The sequence below is a fragment of the Perca flavescens genome, chromosome 10 (assembly GCF_004354835.1).
Source record: "Perca flavescens isolate YP-PL-M2 chromosome 10, PFLA_1.0, whole genome shotgun sequence".
Lineage (NCBI taxonomy): Eukaryota > Metazoa > Chordata > Actinopteri > Perciformes > Percidae > Perca > Perca flavescens.
In genome coordinates, this window is record NC_041340.1 from 21,246,027 (window position 1) to 21,260,406 (window position 14,380).

General features: G+C 41.5%; 1 protein-coding gene across 1 annotated transcript; it reads left to right on the forward strand.

The window, feature by feature from the left end:
• The first annotated feature begins 335 nt into the window (after positions 1-335).
• Positions 336-12,845, forward strand: spon2a (spondin 2a, extracellular matrix protein). The gene is made up of 6 exons (XM_028589576.1): positions 336-522; positions 4,622-4,838; positions 6,909-7,129; positions 10,924-11,115; positions 11,439-11,610; positions 11,881-12,845. Exons 2-6 carry the CDS (start codon positions 4,622-4,624, stop codon positions 12,066-12,068), a joined length of 990 nt encoding a protein of 329 aa, XP_028445377.1. The 5' UTR covers positions 336-522; the 3' UTR covers positions 12,069-12,845.
• The last annotated feature ends 1,535 nt before the right edge of the window (positions 12,846-14,380 follow it).

The window sequence follows — 14,380 nt, forward strand, 5'->3', positions numbered from 1 at the left end:
TGCCATTATTCAGCAACCCACACCTCTCAAGTCTGACAGTGTGCTCAGTCGAACAGGGATAAAAAAATACACAATGCTGAGTGGTGAATGTTGAGAGAGGCCAATGTGGTGTTGATTACCTTGTCAGCAATGAGGTTGCTGAGTTTACACAGCCACTGAGAGACTAGAGAGAGAAAGATAGAGGGAGAAAAGAGAGGGACAGCGGAGGAGAGGAGTAAGGCAGTTAACTGCCTTTCCATACAAGGAGAGGTAGGGGGAGAAAAGAGGAAGGAGGGGGAGGAGAAAGCGAGAGGCAATGAGAGACAGAGAGGTAATATGAGGAGATACAATGAGAGAGGGAAGAGAAAGGAGATAAAGGCAGAGTATAGAGGGATAAAGGCTGATAAGGCAGACAGCCGGTTACAGTGAAGAGAAAGAGAAAGAGGAGAAGTGAGTGAGTGTAGCTGTATCCTCTCTGAGTTCCCAACAGTGTGATTCTGCTGCAGCTTTTCCCTCTGTCACTGACTGACTGACCCAACACAGGTAGGACACACACTGAGCCTCCATTCATTCTCTGTACCAGAGTCTGAGAGTATGCATGCAAGTGGGAAAGCTTTTTTTTAGCCATGTGAGATCCCATAAGCTTGTTTCTTTATCTGGTGAAGATAGTAAATGAGCAGTGGTGGAAGAAATGTTCAGATCCCTTACATAAGTAAAAGTAGCAATACCAAAATGCAAAAGTACTCCATCCCAAGAAAAAAAGTATCCATTCAAAATGTAAAAGTATATAATTATCATAAAAGTGTATTATAAAATAAATGCCAGCAAAATATACATAAAGTATTGAAAGTTAGTTACTATTTCTGCAGAGTGCCAACTTTCAGAGTGTTATATTATTATTATCATTATTATTATTATTATTATTATTATTATTATTATTATACTGTTAATACTGTGATTATGTTATTATTAAGACTGATGCATTTAAGCAGGATTTTATTGTTGCAGCAGTTTAAGGAGGAGACAACTTAAACTCCTTTGAGTGGTTTAATCTGTAACAATGCATCGTGTTTCAGAAATATATCATATGTTTTTAATGTGTACAATCTTATTCCGCAAAGTAACCAGTAACTACAACTGTCAGTGTTGTTTGTTAAAAGTACAGTATTTTCCTCTGGCATGTAGTGGAAAAGAAGTATAAAGTAGCATCAAGGGGAAACACTTTAGTAAAGTACAAGTAGCAAAATTGTACCTCAAAAAATGTTTATGTATATTCCACTACTGAATTTTACGACATGTTGGTTTTAGCAAGAATAATGTGCACATTTATGTCTTTTTTGTTAGAATTGCATTCTTTGCAATGAAAGTTTTTTTTTTTGCTGATTGTATCCCTGAACACAAAAATATTGCCATGGAATTCCCACTTCACTGATTTGTGCATGTGTTTGCACATTTGCATCGGGAGTTGCTTTGCCTTTATTAGTGCAGTTTCTATACAGCATACTCTGTCCATCCACACTGGTCTCTCTGCTGAAGTTGTGGCTTCAGGCAAACCAAAATCTGCATGCCCTCCTCACTTGTCTCTGTCTGAACTGCTGTCTACACTGTGAAGGCTTCCCACCACAAGAAACAGTCATGTTTCTGACCCCTTGTTGTGATGCATGCCTGGCTGAGTGTGTCTGTGTTTCTGTGTATGCATGAAGGTGAACATTATACAGAGGTGTGTAAAAAGTGTCAGAGTGATGCATCCTTTTTCTCAGCAGAAACTCCTGAATCCACTACTGCCCCCCCCCCCCCCAAACAAAAGATTTTTGAGAAAATCTGAGGGAAAACAGCAAATTACCTCCCTGCAATCCCCTCGTTAAAAACGAACATACGTCCCACTGTGTGCACAAATCTGTTGTGCGTGCATACCTGCATGCTTGTATATATGAGCTGAGATGGATGTGTGTATTATCTCTGCATGAGTCTGCTGTAATTACACGGTGAAGGTGCCCATGGGGCGGCAGCCGCCACATTTGGCTCCGCGCCACATCCCCTCGTTTTATTGTGTCTTGTGCCTGAAAAACTGCTGCATGTGTCTGTCTATGTTGACTGATGAGAGCAGGTCTGCGCGGTGTGAGTGCAGGTCTGCACGGTGTGACTGCATACCTGTGTGTGTGTGTGTGAGAAAGTGTAAACTTTATGTCGACTGAAAATAAGTGTGTGCCTCTGTATGCATCAATAAATACCATACAGTCTATTATTATTACTGTATGTGTTTTCAGGAGCAACAAACAGACATCGCCTGGTAGCAGGTCTTTGTGTGTGTTGACTGATAAAGTTCAGTTTGTCAGTGTGGGAATTCAAGAAATGTCTCTTTAGCGTGTTATAGTGCCAGTGTGACAAATTCAGAGAGGGAAGGTCGAAGGGTTTACTGAACCAAAGTCTCAGTGTAGTATAGGGTCATCTGATTAATGGTTGTTATAGCAACAGAGATCCTCATTGCATCACATTAACGGACTGCCTTTACAGTAAATCAGCACAAATCGTTCAGCGTCTGCATCAAATCACTTTCCAGTTTAAAATGCTGATCTTTCTTGTCTGGAATGTGTGTGTAAAAGAGGTAAACTCTGCAACAGCCAGTGACAGGAATGACCTCCTTTTTATATTTTATACAAAACAGTGGGCAGAGCAGATGGAACAGTAGCAGTTAAAATCACATACTGATGTGAAAAACCTCCAGCTCCATGTGGTGAACTTTCATTAACCCAAGCACACAGATCTCAATCACAAGATTAAAAAACAGCTTAAAAAGAGAGCAAGAAAGAGAGTTACTTGTTGCATAGTTGTTGCATAGTTAAGCATCTCGACCTGGAGCTTTATCCGCCTCCTGTGGAGCAGCAAAGTTGCAGCCAGTGAGAAGATCAGATGACTGAGCAGTGAGATCAAAGCTAGGCTCTGTGTGTCTCCATACACAAGGTATTTTTATGGCTGGCTGTTAAAAGTGTGCAGTGGTTAATATACATTTAATGGAAACAGGGAATTGATAAAACACTCAGTGACATATAAGGCTGCGGTCAGAAAAGTGTCAGAGTTGGAGTATTGCAGCTATATTGGCAGAGTAATACTATCTGACCTCTGGAAATAGACTTCAGGGACAATGTGCAGCTGGACATGTGTGTTATGTGCGTCGAGGGTGTGTGTGTGTGTGTGTGTGTGTGTGTGTGTGTGTGTGTGTGTGTGTGTGTGTGTGTGTGTGTGTGTTTGCATGTGTGTGTATATGCGTGTGTGTGTATATGCGTGTGTGTGTTTGCATGTGTGTTTGTGTGCACTGGTCAACTTGCCCAAATTTAACTGTCTGCATTCTGCAGCTGCTTGGAGGTTTAGTTATAGTATAGCAATCCATAGAAACACCTCACAAGGCTGCAGCCACGAAACATCATTCTCCCTTTCTGTGAGACAGAGAAATATATCTGTCATCAAGTCATAAACGGTCTTAAAGTTCAAACATCTGCCAATGAAATAGGAAGAAGGTGAACTAACATCACACATCACATGCATTTGTGCCCAAATTTAAAGAACATTTCGTGTGAGTGTCCTCAGAGCTGCAAATTGGACAGACATATCACTTGCATTCTCGCATATATCGCGTCTTTATTCATATGAATGTTTTTTTATAGAAACAATAAAACTGTTGGTGGTTTCTATGAATATTTTACAACTCACATTTTGAATGCAGCCTTAAAAAACTCAAGTCTGGAGTAAATTAAGATGGAGACATTATTGCAGTGCATTCACATATTCTCGCCCACAATAGAGTAGTTTTTCAGGCTGTTGGTCTGTAATTCTGCCACCATTAAAAAGGTTGGAGAGCAGATGTGGGATGAGAGTATGGGTGTAGAAGGTGGAGAGGGGGATGAGATGGAAGGATGTGTGTTCAGATGTAAGGGGAGGGTGCAGAGAGGAGACAAGTAGCATGGCTCTGATTTACATTCATCTCCTGGTGTCATTAAGCAAAAAACTTCTTCAGCCCTACACTATGAAATGTGAGACTGAAATGTGTTCAGAGAAATTATGATGCACATGCCCTCCTCCCCTCTCTGCCTCTCTTAATAGGGTGAGTCTGACTCAGCAGCTGGTGGTCAGTGGATGGGCAGTCGGTGAGGTCAGTAGTGCAGCAGAGCAGACAGTATTTGCATCTATCCTCAGAGATGCTGCTAAAACTGTTGTTTTATTTTAGGCCAGCTTCTGTGGCAGACATTACCGCGACAGCGATGAATGTTAACCGTTTTGCGGTGTAGCCACAGATTGGCTGTGGACCAACACACACTCGTCACAGCCCAGGGGAAATAGGAGCTTTTTCCTTTTATCGAAGCCGCCAGGGTCAACGAGTTCACTCAGCTTTGTTCTTAGATAAAATGGATGTGTTGTGATATGTGAGGACAGGGAGATGGAATTTCCCAGCTTTCTACTGATTTTCCAGTATTGTCTGGGCTGGGTTTCCTAAATGTTCCTGTTAAGATCCCTTCAATTGCTTGCTGATCGACAAAGGTTGCCGAAGTACTACTGACAGACCTCTTCAACAGCTTTTGATTATAAAATGTGCCACAGGTTTAATGGTATTCAAGAAAACCATTTTTCATTTCTCCATTTCTTTCAGATGATGTCATCAGAGCACCTGACTCAGCAGCTACTCGCTGTACTTCTGAACCTTTGCCTCACTTTTGCTGGGCCTTTGCGACCACTCAATGGGACAGAATGCACAGCCAAGGGTCCTGCTTCCTACATCCTGGTCTTTACAGGTCACTGGAGCCCACAGGCCTTCCCTAAGCAGTATCCACTCTTCCGTCCCCCGGCCCAGTGGTCCAAACTCATAGGTGAGAAATACTAAGGGACAAAGAAGTTGGTTATTAGAAAATCAGCCTTCTTATGGAAAGTTTTACCTCTAAGACGTGGTAATACAATGAATTTTGACAATAATTTCCGACTTGCAACGGCAGTGAGGAGTCAGGGGTTGTTATTTGACCTGCCTTAGTCAAAATGTACCCATGCATAGTTGTGTTAAAGAAGAGGCAAACCAGGGACAGAGATGTCGACCACAGTGAGATGAAGCTTTAGCTTCAGCTTCAAATAAAGGAAGAGTTTTGCTCTCCATCATGTGTGCGTCCTAGGTGCATTCCCACCTGTAGGCTACTTAAAGCTGTTCACTTGTGATGGATCACTCAGGACAGATTTTAATACCAGGTGGAAATGGGGTCACTGCCAGCATGCATGCGTATATGCATACAGACACATACACAGGGGTGAGGGATGTTAATGCGCAAAGAAGCAGAAAGTAATAAGAAAGGCAGTCTAAATGCTAACAGATGGGGTTTTCTTTAACTTCTGTCCAACCATATCTTTATATTTCATCAACTCAACCCCTTCCATCCCACATTTCTGCTGGTTTACCACAGTGTTGGCGGTAAACACTGGAGTAGTGATGTTCGGGGCTGGTGAATGTGGGTGATGATAGTTGGGGTGTGGTGGGGTCAGACTACTTACATCAGAGCCAGGAGGAGGAGGATGAGGAGGAGGAAAAGAAGAAGCGATTCAGGCTTTTCCATTCTGCTTTTTTTTCTCCAAGCCATGGAGCATGGGATGGATGGCAGATGTTTGTACATGTGTTTGTGCATGTATGTGTGGTGGACTGCGCTTGTGCATCACTGTCTCTGGTGGCTGTGGCTTTGTCTGGTTTCCAGCTCTTTCACTGGTGCCCTGATGCCCTGCCAGAGGATAAAGGGCTACTTACTCCATATAGAAACAGGCACTGGCTTCTGACACACCCATAATGGCTTTTAATGTCCCTGGGCTCTGGGGGCAGGGGGGTGGAAGAAAAACACAAGGGCCCTAATGGGCTGACAGTCTGCTGGTAGGGAAGAAAAACATTGTTAGAAACGGAGTTTGTCACAGCACAAATAAAAGCATAACCTGTCGGGAGCGTTTGGGGGCCTGCAATGGTTTTGTCTGGGGAGCAAGGGGCCAATGACACTGCCAGAGGGAAGAGGGAATGGAGTTTGTCATGGCCACAGAAAAAACACAAGCAATTTAGGAAGGCCGGGAAGTAGGCTTTAACGTCTTGGTGGGGCTTAAACATGACGTGTTATCGAGTTTCAAGGTCTTGACGCTTGTGGGAAATTTGTTAGAATGGAAATGCAATTAAGTGCGTAAGTAATGGCAGTTTGGGGAGAAACAAGATAGTGTGTGAAGTGTGCTGGGCAGGTTGTGTGTGTGTGGCTCTAAGTTTGTGCGTTAATACATGTGTCAAGAGTCTTTAGGTATAAATGCATGGGTGTGTATGTGTGCCTGTACACAGCTCTGAAAAGTGAGGTAAGGCAGAACCGTCAGAGCATTTGTCTGTGTGTTTCTGGCTAACCTTACTCTGCCCTTAAAACCACTGGCCCAGGCCAGTGGCTCTGTGGGTTTCAATAGGGAGTTCCAGAACCTGCAGTGCAAACAGTTTAAACTAAATCAGTCTCTTGATTCTCAACACATTTCAGAGATAACCATAACTAAATATAAGAATGTGAAGCAAATGGTTGTGTTGGCCCAAAGGGTATAAAAAAGTATCAATAAAGGTTTTCAAAATTGTTGAAAAATCTGACATCCTGACCTGTCTCCTGGCAGCTCTAGTCTGTGTTGTGGTTTTATCAGTGATAGATGGAGAAAAGATCTAACTATAACCGTGCAATAATGCCAAAGATATGCATGTGGGCAATTCCTTCAGAATTTTCTGTTTAATTGCAGGATGTAGGAGGCAGTAGAAATACATACAGGCTCCATGGTGGAAATGATCTCACCGTCTGGCTGAGGCTCTGTGGTACTTCATTGACATTGATATGCATTCCAGTGAATAAGCATCTTACTCCTGTCTTCTCCTCTTTCTTGTTTTTCTTTTCTCCCTTTAGCGGTCAGCCATAATCGCCATTTTCGGCTGTGGGAGGAGGGTGCTCCAGCCAGCTCAGGGGTGCAGAACTTCGCTGAAGTCGGGGTGACAGTGGAGCTGATGAAGGCAGCCAAGGAGGCCAGGAAGAGACGCGCAGTCGGTGCCATGCACCGAACGGCCGGCATCCCTAACGGCATTGGGCACAGCTCCACGGAGTTGCTCATGCAGCCCCGGAGCTCACTGGTAGGCACAAATAAAACTTAAGTAGCAGCAATACTCATTCACAAAAGCACACACATGCTCAGACGCAGTAAGTCACACAAACCGACTGTTTGACTCAATGTATTCAGTCATTTGGTGACCCGACCCATAACGTCGTCCATCCGCTCTGACCAAACACTTCACCACATCTTTCCACTATCCAATCACACTATATTTAGCCCAAGTGCTAAAGCCCTGTAGCCACAAACGGCCACATCCATCCTGCACTCTGCTGCCTGTCCCACTGAACTCTGTGAGCTCAGGATGAAGTTTAGTAAAAGGAATAAGTTGACAATTTGGGCAACACGTATTCACTTTTTTTTTTTAATTATTTTGTTGTTGGCAATTTTAGGCCTTCATTTTTCATAGGACGGATAAAGACATGGAAGGGGGGAGAGAGAGGGGGAATGACATGCAGCAAAGGGCCGCAGGTCGGAGTCAAATCTGCGGCCGTTGTGTCGAGGAGTAAACCTCTATATATGCGCCTGCTCTACCCACTAAGCCAACCCGGCCACACGTTTGATCACTTTCTTACCGAGAGTTGGATGAGAAGATGGATAGCACTTCATGTCTCTACAGCCAGCAGCTGGTTAACTTAGCTTAGCATAAAGACTGGAAAAAGGGGAAACAGATAGCCTGGCTCTGTATGATGGTAATCTGCCTACCAACACCTCTAAAACGCAATAATTAAAATGTCTTGTTTGTTTAAACTGTACAAGTAAAATGTACATTATGCCGTGTTACGTGTGAACACTGCTGAAGCCTCATATAACCTCATATTTAAGGCTGGTGAATGGGCTGATAAATGTGGACTGCTGTTGGGCTGCAGGCTCAATGTCCAACTATGGTACAACTTTGCTCATCGCTGGATTGTGGGGTATCACTACTTCTGAATAGTGAGTGAGCTTGGAAGCAAAGGTCATGGTTGGACTCGCTAAAAATGTTCCAAGGGCTTCAACAAAGGCTAAGGATTTGAGGTAGGAATGAGGTATGGCACTGTGGAAAAATGTGTCATAGTATTCACTGAGTTAAAACTAAAAATAAGGCATTTCTTTATGTGTAAAGCATAATGTAGCTGATGAAAGAGGGGAAAAGAGGTGAAGAGGAAAGGTGGACATTCACTGGAGTTTTTAGAAATAGGTGTGTGTCTGCCTGAAAGTCTGGTGACCTACATTTGTTCATTGGCTATTCCACTGGCTGGACCCGGAGGCCCTTCAAAATCATAAACAACCCTGTCGGAGGCCATCTTTGCTAAGTACTTGTCATGGACAGCAGCTTAACAACTTGTCATCTAGGTACATGATGTCTCTGGCTGCTTTTAAATGGGTTAGTCTGTTTTAGATCAGAGGACAGAGCAGCAAAAATAAGCAGGGTATGACTATTGTGTGTGTTTTGAATGTGACAATTACAGACTGAATGATGTGGATATGTTGACAGCTTCATCTGGTATTCTGCGTTCCTGTCTGCTTCTCTCTTTTGCACACTCATATCTAAATCACATTCTTTTTCTCTTCCCCACAAACCAAAACATTCATACGCAATGCCCCAAATATCCCAAACACATATGATTCCTTTCTCCATATTGATGCCTCCTGCTATTGCTGTTAAATGTGTAATTCAAAATAGGACAATAACGGCAAACAAGTACCATTCAGGATCCAACTGGGATTATTCTTTGAGTATTTATGTATCAATGGCACCACAGAAAAAGGGAAAACAACAACTGAGCATAAAGGTGCTCTGCGCTACTGGACCGAGTTTCCTGTTTTCTAAGTCGGCTCTCTTTCTAGGTTCTGTCTTCAGCTCTGCAGAAGATTTTCTGTGATGGAGAAAAAGTAAGCGGGATCATGGGAGCTTTGAGTAACTGTCTGTGCTCCAGAGATACTTCCTGGCCTGTATATTGCAAACCACCATGGACTGATCAAGCCAGTGACAAGGGATACCCTTGAGTAGACATCCTTGCTGAGTGGCCCAATGGATGTAGCAGGACGGGACTTCTTAGAAAAAACACTGTTTGAGAGGAGCCTGATAACGACAAGAGGAGGGAGGGATGTTAGCAGAGGAGGGAAGAAAGGAAGGAAGGAAGGAAGGAGGGGATCAGTGGAGGATTCTGAAAAGCAACAGAGCTGCTTCTGATTTGGTTACTCTGTTTCTGCGTCACAGGCAAGAAACAGACCACATGTGTCATGCTGACACTACCTGTGTCCTGTCCCAGGAGGTGTGTTCTGTCTGGTGAACTGGTTTGATGTCTGTTCCAGCACTCTTCTATCCAGCACTCTGTTTGACACTAGGCCTCCCTTATTAGCCATCCAAAGCTCTCCAAACCCACCTATCCCACGCCGAGCCTTAGCAGCTCGGGCCCAAGTCCCTAAATATCAGGCCGCAAGCGGGGAGGTGTTTTGAAATGTGCTGTTTTCTGGGCGTATGCCACTTCAATGTGTGCTGACCCCCAGGCTACTTCCTGTATGAGGTCACCAGCTCAGGAAACATCCATCACACAGGAGACACAGTCCTGCACAGGAAACTGAGTGGGTGCATTCATGTGCACACATGCAGTCCCTAGTCCCTGCATTTATAAGATCCAAATTGTGTAAGGCCTGACATCAAAAGTGTGTGTGTGTGTGTGTGTGTGTGTGTGTGTGTGTGTGTGTGTGTGTGTGTGTGTGTGTGTGTGTGTGTGTGTGTGTGTTTAATCTTACTTTTTCTTTTGATTTCCTTTAACTTAATTTATTTTACACACAACATATATCAACAGACAGGGGGCAGCATAGCACATAATACTGTAGTGAAGTAATGAAATTATCTTAAGACAGATTGATTGTTGTTTATTATTCTTATTTTTTTTTCTATCAGAGTGCTGCAGTTAGACTTTTAATTAGAGCTAGAAAAATAATCACAGCTGTGCTTAGATTGCTACTCTAGTTCTCTGGGTCTTGTAACCACTGAAGTATTCCACTGCATTTTCTCTGTAGTTTAATTTACAGTTATAATTTGACAAAGTAAACAAAGACAAGAAATCCGCATTAAAACAAATATCTTGGAAAAAAATATCAAAATATATGTCGGAGTCTTTTGCTCCTGGGTACTACATGAAGAAAGAAAGAAAGAAAGAAAGAAAGAAAGAAATCAGAGTCTACAGTCTTAGCAGCTCTGTGAGGCTGTACATTGGCACAGCGCAGCTTTGAGTTAAATGCTAATATGCTGATATTTAGCAGTTATAATGTTTACCATTACATACATGATTACGATCTTAGTTTAGCTTTCTTACATTTGAGGATTATCACTGTACACAAACCTCAAATTCCCAGAGCCATGCCATTAGCTACAAAGACATCCATCCTCTTAATTTTAAAGCACTTAACGACCTTGCTCCTCAATTTGTTTTCAGTCATGCTTGCAATGTATGAGCCATCAACTTAATTAACAAATACCTGATGTTATCAAGTAATATTTTTCTTTAAGAGTACATCATGTGTGTATCTGTTTTTTAAGATTATTTTTGGGGGCTTTTCCACCTTTAATGGACAGGACATCTAGGTGAGAAAGGGGGGGAAGACATGCAGGAAACCGTCACAGGTCGGACTCGAACCCTGGACCCCTGCGTCGAGGTACAAACCTCCATGTCTATGTGCGCCCACTCTACCCACTGAACCAACCCGGCCACCATCTGTGTATCTTTATTGCTCTGTCTACAATCTTAAATGTAAACTAAATGTCCCTTTTGGACAGTAAAGTTCGAACTAACAGCGTTCTCTCTCTCTCTCTTTGACCGACAGTTGTCTCTGATGGTAAAAATGGTCCCCAGCCCCGACTGGTTCGTTGGCGTGGACAGCCTAAACCTCTGCGAGGGCAGCCGGTGGAAACAGGAAGTCACCATTGACCTCCAGCCGTATGATGCCGGGACAGACAATGGATTCACTTTCTCTTCTCCCAACTTCCCCACCATCCCCCCAGAAAACATCACAAAGGTGAATCACAAGTACAAAAATCATACATTGTTTAATTAATTTAGTCATTCATTCCATGGTGAGGCAAAGCAAGGTGGTTGTCCCTTGTCTTCTTTTTAAAATAGGTCAGCAGCATGGGAATGGGACGTTGTTCTTAGCTGTCTCCACTTGAATGATTACTTGGCGGCCCTTATGCCTGACCTAAAGGGATTTGAGTAAAAAGGGCTTTTCTTATACAATAGACCATCTATTGTTTTCCAACATGTGTTTTAAAGTGGCCTATGGTGTTGAGAAGCTGCTGGCTCTCACAATGAAATATGCCTGTTCTTTGCTGACTTGTTCAGATCACATCTCAGATGCCAAACCATCCTGCCAACTCCTTCTACTATCCACGTTTAAAGGAGCTTCCACCTATTGCCAGCATAAAGATAACTCAACAGAGCAGATCATCTGACCGCCAAACCCCAATGTCCAATCATATTTTGCCAAACTCTATTATTCCTAAACGCTTCTCAGGTAAGACTCGCTACATCAAGACTCGCTAAGACTCGCTACATCAGTGGTACCAAAACATTTTACCTGGAAGGGCCAAAAAATAATTATGATTTGTATTACATGAAAGTTGTAATCTGGTTCCACTTAAAGAGTTCTACATAACTTATGGAGGCTACAAGCACATGCTAATAGAAATAGCACTGGTTTCTGCAGAGATTTGTACTTCTGAACTCTTTCTTTCTTTACTCACACATACTGTGTTTTTCTCACATCTCTTTCCCCTCGATTCAGCAACACCATTGGACTGTGAAGTGTCTTTCTGGTCACCCTGGGGTTTGTGTCTTGGTCCCTGCTCTAGAGGTGGTGTCCGCCACCGCACACGTTACATCCTCTTGCGGCCGGCCAATGCTGGCGTCCCCTGCCCTGAGCTTGAGGAACAGACTGAATGTGTACCACACAGCTGTATGAGACTCCAGTAACCCACAGCATGCACAAGCACAGATACTGCCAGTATTCAACACTGGGACTCTCATGTTATTACTGCTGGACTGAGAAATGTTGGCTGCATTTTGAGCATTTCCTTGATAATGCAAAGGATTTTTGTGTTTGTCACAGTCAAATTGTTAAAATTAAAGACTTGCTGCCTTACCTGTGCAGCCCGTTAGTATTAGAGTGTACACTCCTCTGGGTGTATTTTAATGGCAATAAAGGAAAATGTAAGTCTGAGTGTCGCAGAGTGTTTGACAGTTAATACATGTTTCAGATAACACTTTGAATGTGTTCAGATAAAAAGTGATTTTTATAAATTCACGTGGATGCAGAGTAGAGAAAATTAAGAGGCAAATGTGGACCTCTTTAAAGACCAGTTTGAGACTTATTATAGTTTGTTCATTATCAACAAATATATGCATTTAATCTGTACGCTTATTGTGGCACACCAGAGTCAGGAATCTTCCACACACTGTTACATGTATGCACACAAAGGTCCTCGCACATACTGCATACTTTTACAGGCATGGAGGTATTAGTTTACAACCAAACATGTTTGGCACATGCATCTTATTCAAAATAACCTCACACCCCAACCCCAATTTATAAATATCACCTTTCACAAGAAACACCTAATAGCTGACTTGGCTTCGAGTTAGTCTGAAGAAGCTGGTCTATTTTATAATAAGATACTTTTTTTTAGAAAGGTTTTTATAGAAAGAAAGATAAATATTTGTATTATTATATCTTTATATTTCAATGTTGAGATTTTGTATATACTGTATGATGTATCTTATCTTGTATAACTCATGAATAAATATGGAGGTGTGTTTTTCAAGTAGAAAAAGTCTGTTACTTTGTTCCCCTGTATGGCTTTTCAGTTGGAAAGTGTTAATATGGAAAAACAAATGTATTTCTTTATTTAAAACTCTTGTGAGAGCAAAGGACATTCCTGATTTGCACAGTTCCAATAATACATGATGAAGTCAATTTATCTGTGTATGCCAGAGCATAATTTGACCAGTATTTATATTGTGTCCAAAGAACTCACAGCTTAAATGTAAAAATACACAGCCATATATATCACAGTGTGAAAAGCGTATGATGCCTAATATTCACCAAAATAGAAGTCACAGTTCTATATATTTATAGATTAGAATGATATGTATTCCACAGTATATTTATATCCTAAACGTTGATTACTTCATAGTTGGGCTACTCTCTGTGTGGTATTTTAATGGTTAATAAATGAAAGTAAATTTTTTACTCATGGGATATATAATAATAATAATAATAGAATATTATATTCTCTGGCAGAACGTCCCTATAAATATTGACTCCGCACTGCATTGAAGAGTTTATAACGGGGTAGCACCTCCTAGTGGTCACAATCAACAACAACAATTGCTACTACTACTAATATACCACACATAATAATGAACAGAATGTCTGCTGTGTTCAGTAGGTCAAAATGCATCACAACTGAGATCACTTGTAATCATAATAGAAATACAAAGGCTTGTAGATTGTATCTACTTGTATGGTACTTTAATCGTAAATGCCTTTTTTGTTGCACTATATGTTTAACATTGCAATTAATTATTTAAAAAAAATGGAATCAAAATATGTAGCATAGTTCCATGTATATGTTCCTAAAATAATATAGATATGTTTTTTTTCTGTGATATGAACAGCAGCTCAAATTGTAATAATGTTTTTGTGTTTCTTAAGCAAAAATTTTGACTTTTTTTTTTTTTATTTTTATTTGTAATAAGAGACTGGGTTTCCACCAGGAAATCCTAGAGCAAAGGTGGTAAGCCACCCAAATTGTAAGGCATCTGATCTTGATCAGTTTAGTTAGTAGATGATGACCTATACAATAGCTCCACAAATTAAATATGGCATTCCTTATGTGAAATAGAAATCATTGCTAGACAATAAAAAATTACGTTTAAAATGGTCGATATATCATCAGATATTTGCTTTTTGTAGATATACCGGTATTAGCGTAGCGTACATGTTGGCGATAAGTAGGCTAACTAATTGCAGTAGGGAAAAGACAAATTCAAATGTTAACATCCAATTCCATAAATTCATTTTCTCAATGTTTGGGTATACGTAAAATAATAAGTAATCATATTCAGATTCCAATGGGTAGGCTACTGGCTTGACTCCAATGTATTTTTTATTTCTTTATTTCATTACATTGATTTAACTTTTTATTTCAGGCGTGGTGGTCCACCTCCGCTGTAACACTGCGGAACATCCTGAAAAACTAAAAGCATCCTACAGTGCACAACGT

Coding starts and splice junctions, on each gene's coding strand:
- spon2a (XM_028589576.1), top strand. CDS start 4,622: ATGATGTCATCAGAGCACCTGACTCAGCAGCTACTCGCTGTACTTCTG. Junction 7,130..10,923: donor TGCAGCCCCGGAGCTCACTG/GTAGGCACAAAT, acceptor TTTGACCGACAG/TTGTCTCTGATGGTAAAAAT. Junction 11,611..11,880: donor TATTCCTAAACGCTTCTCAG/GTAAGACTCGCT, acceptor CCCTCGATTCAG/CAACACCATTGGACTGTGAA.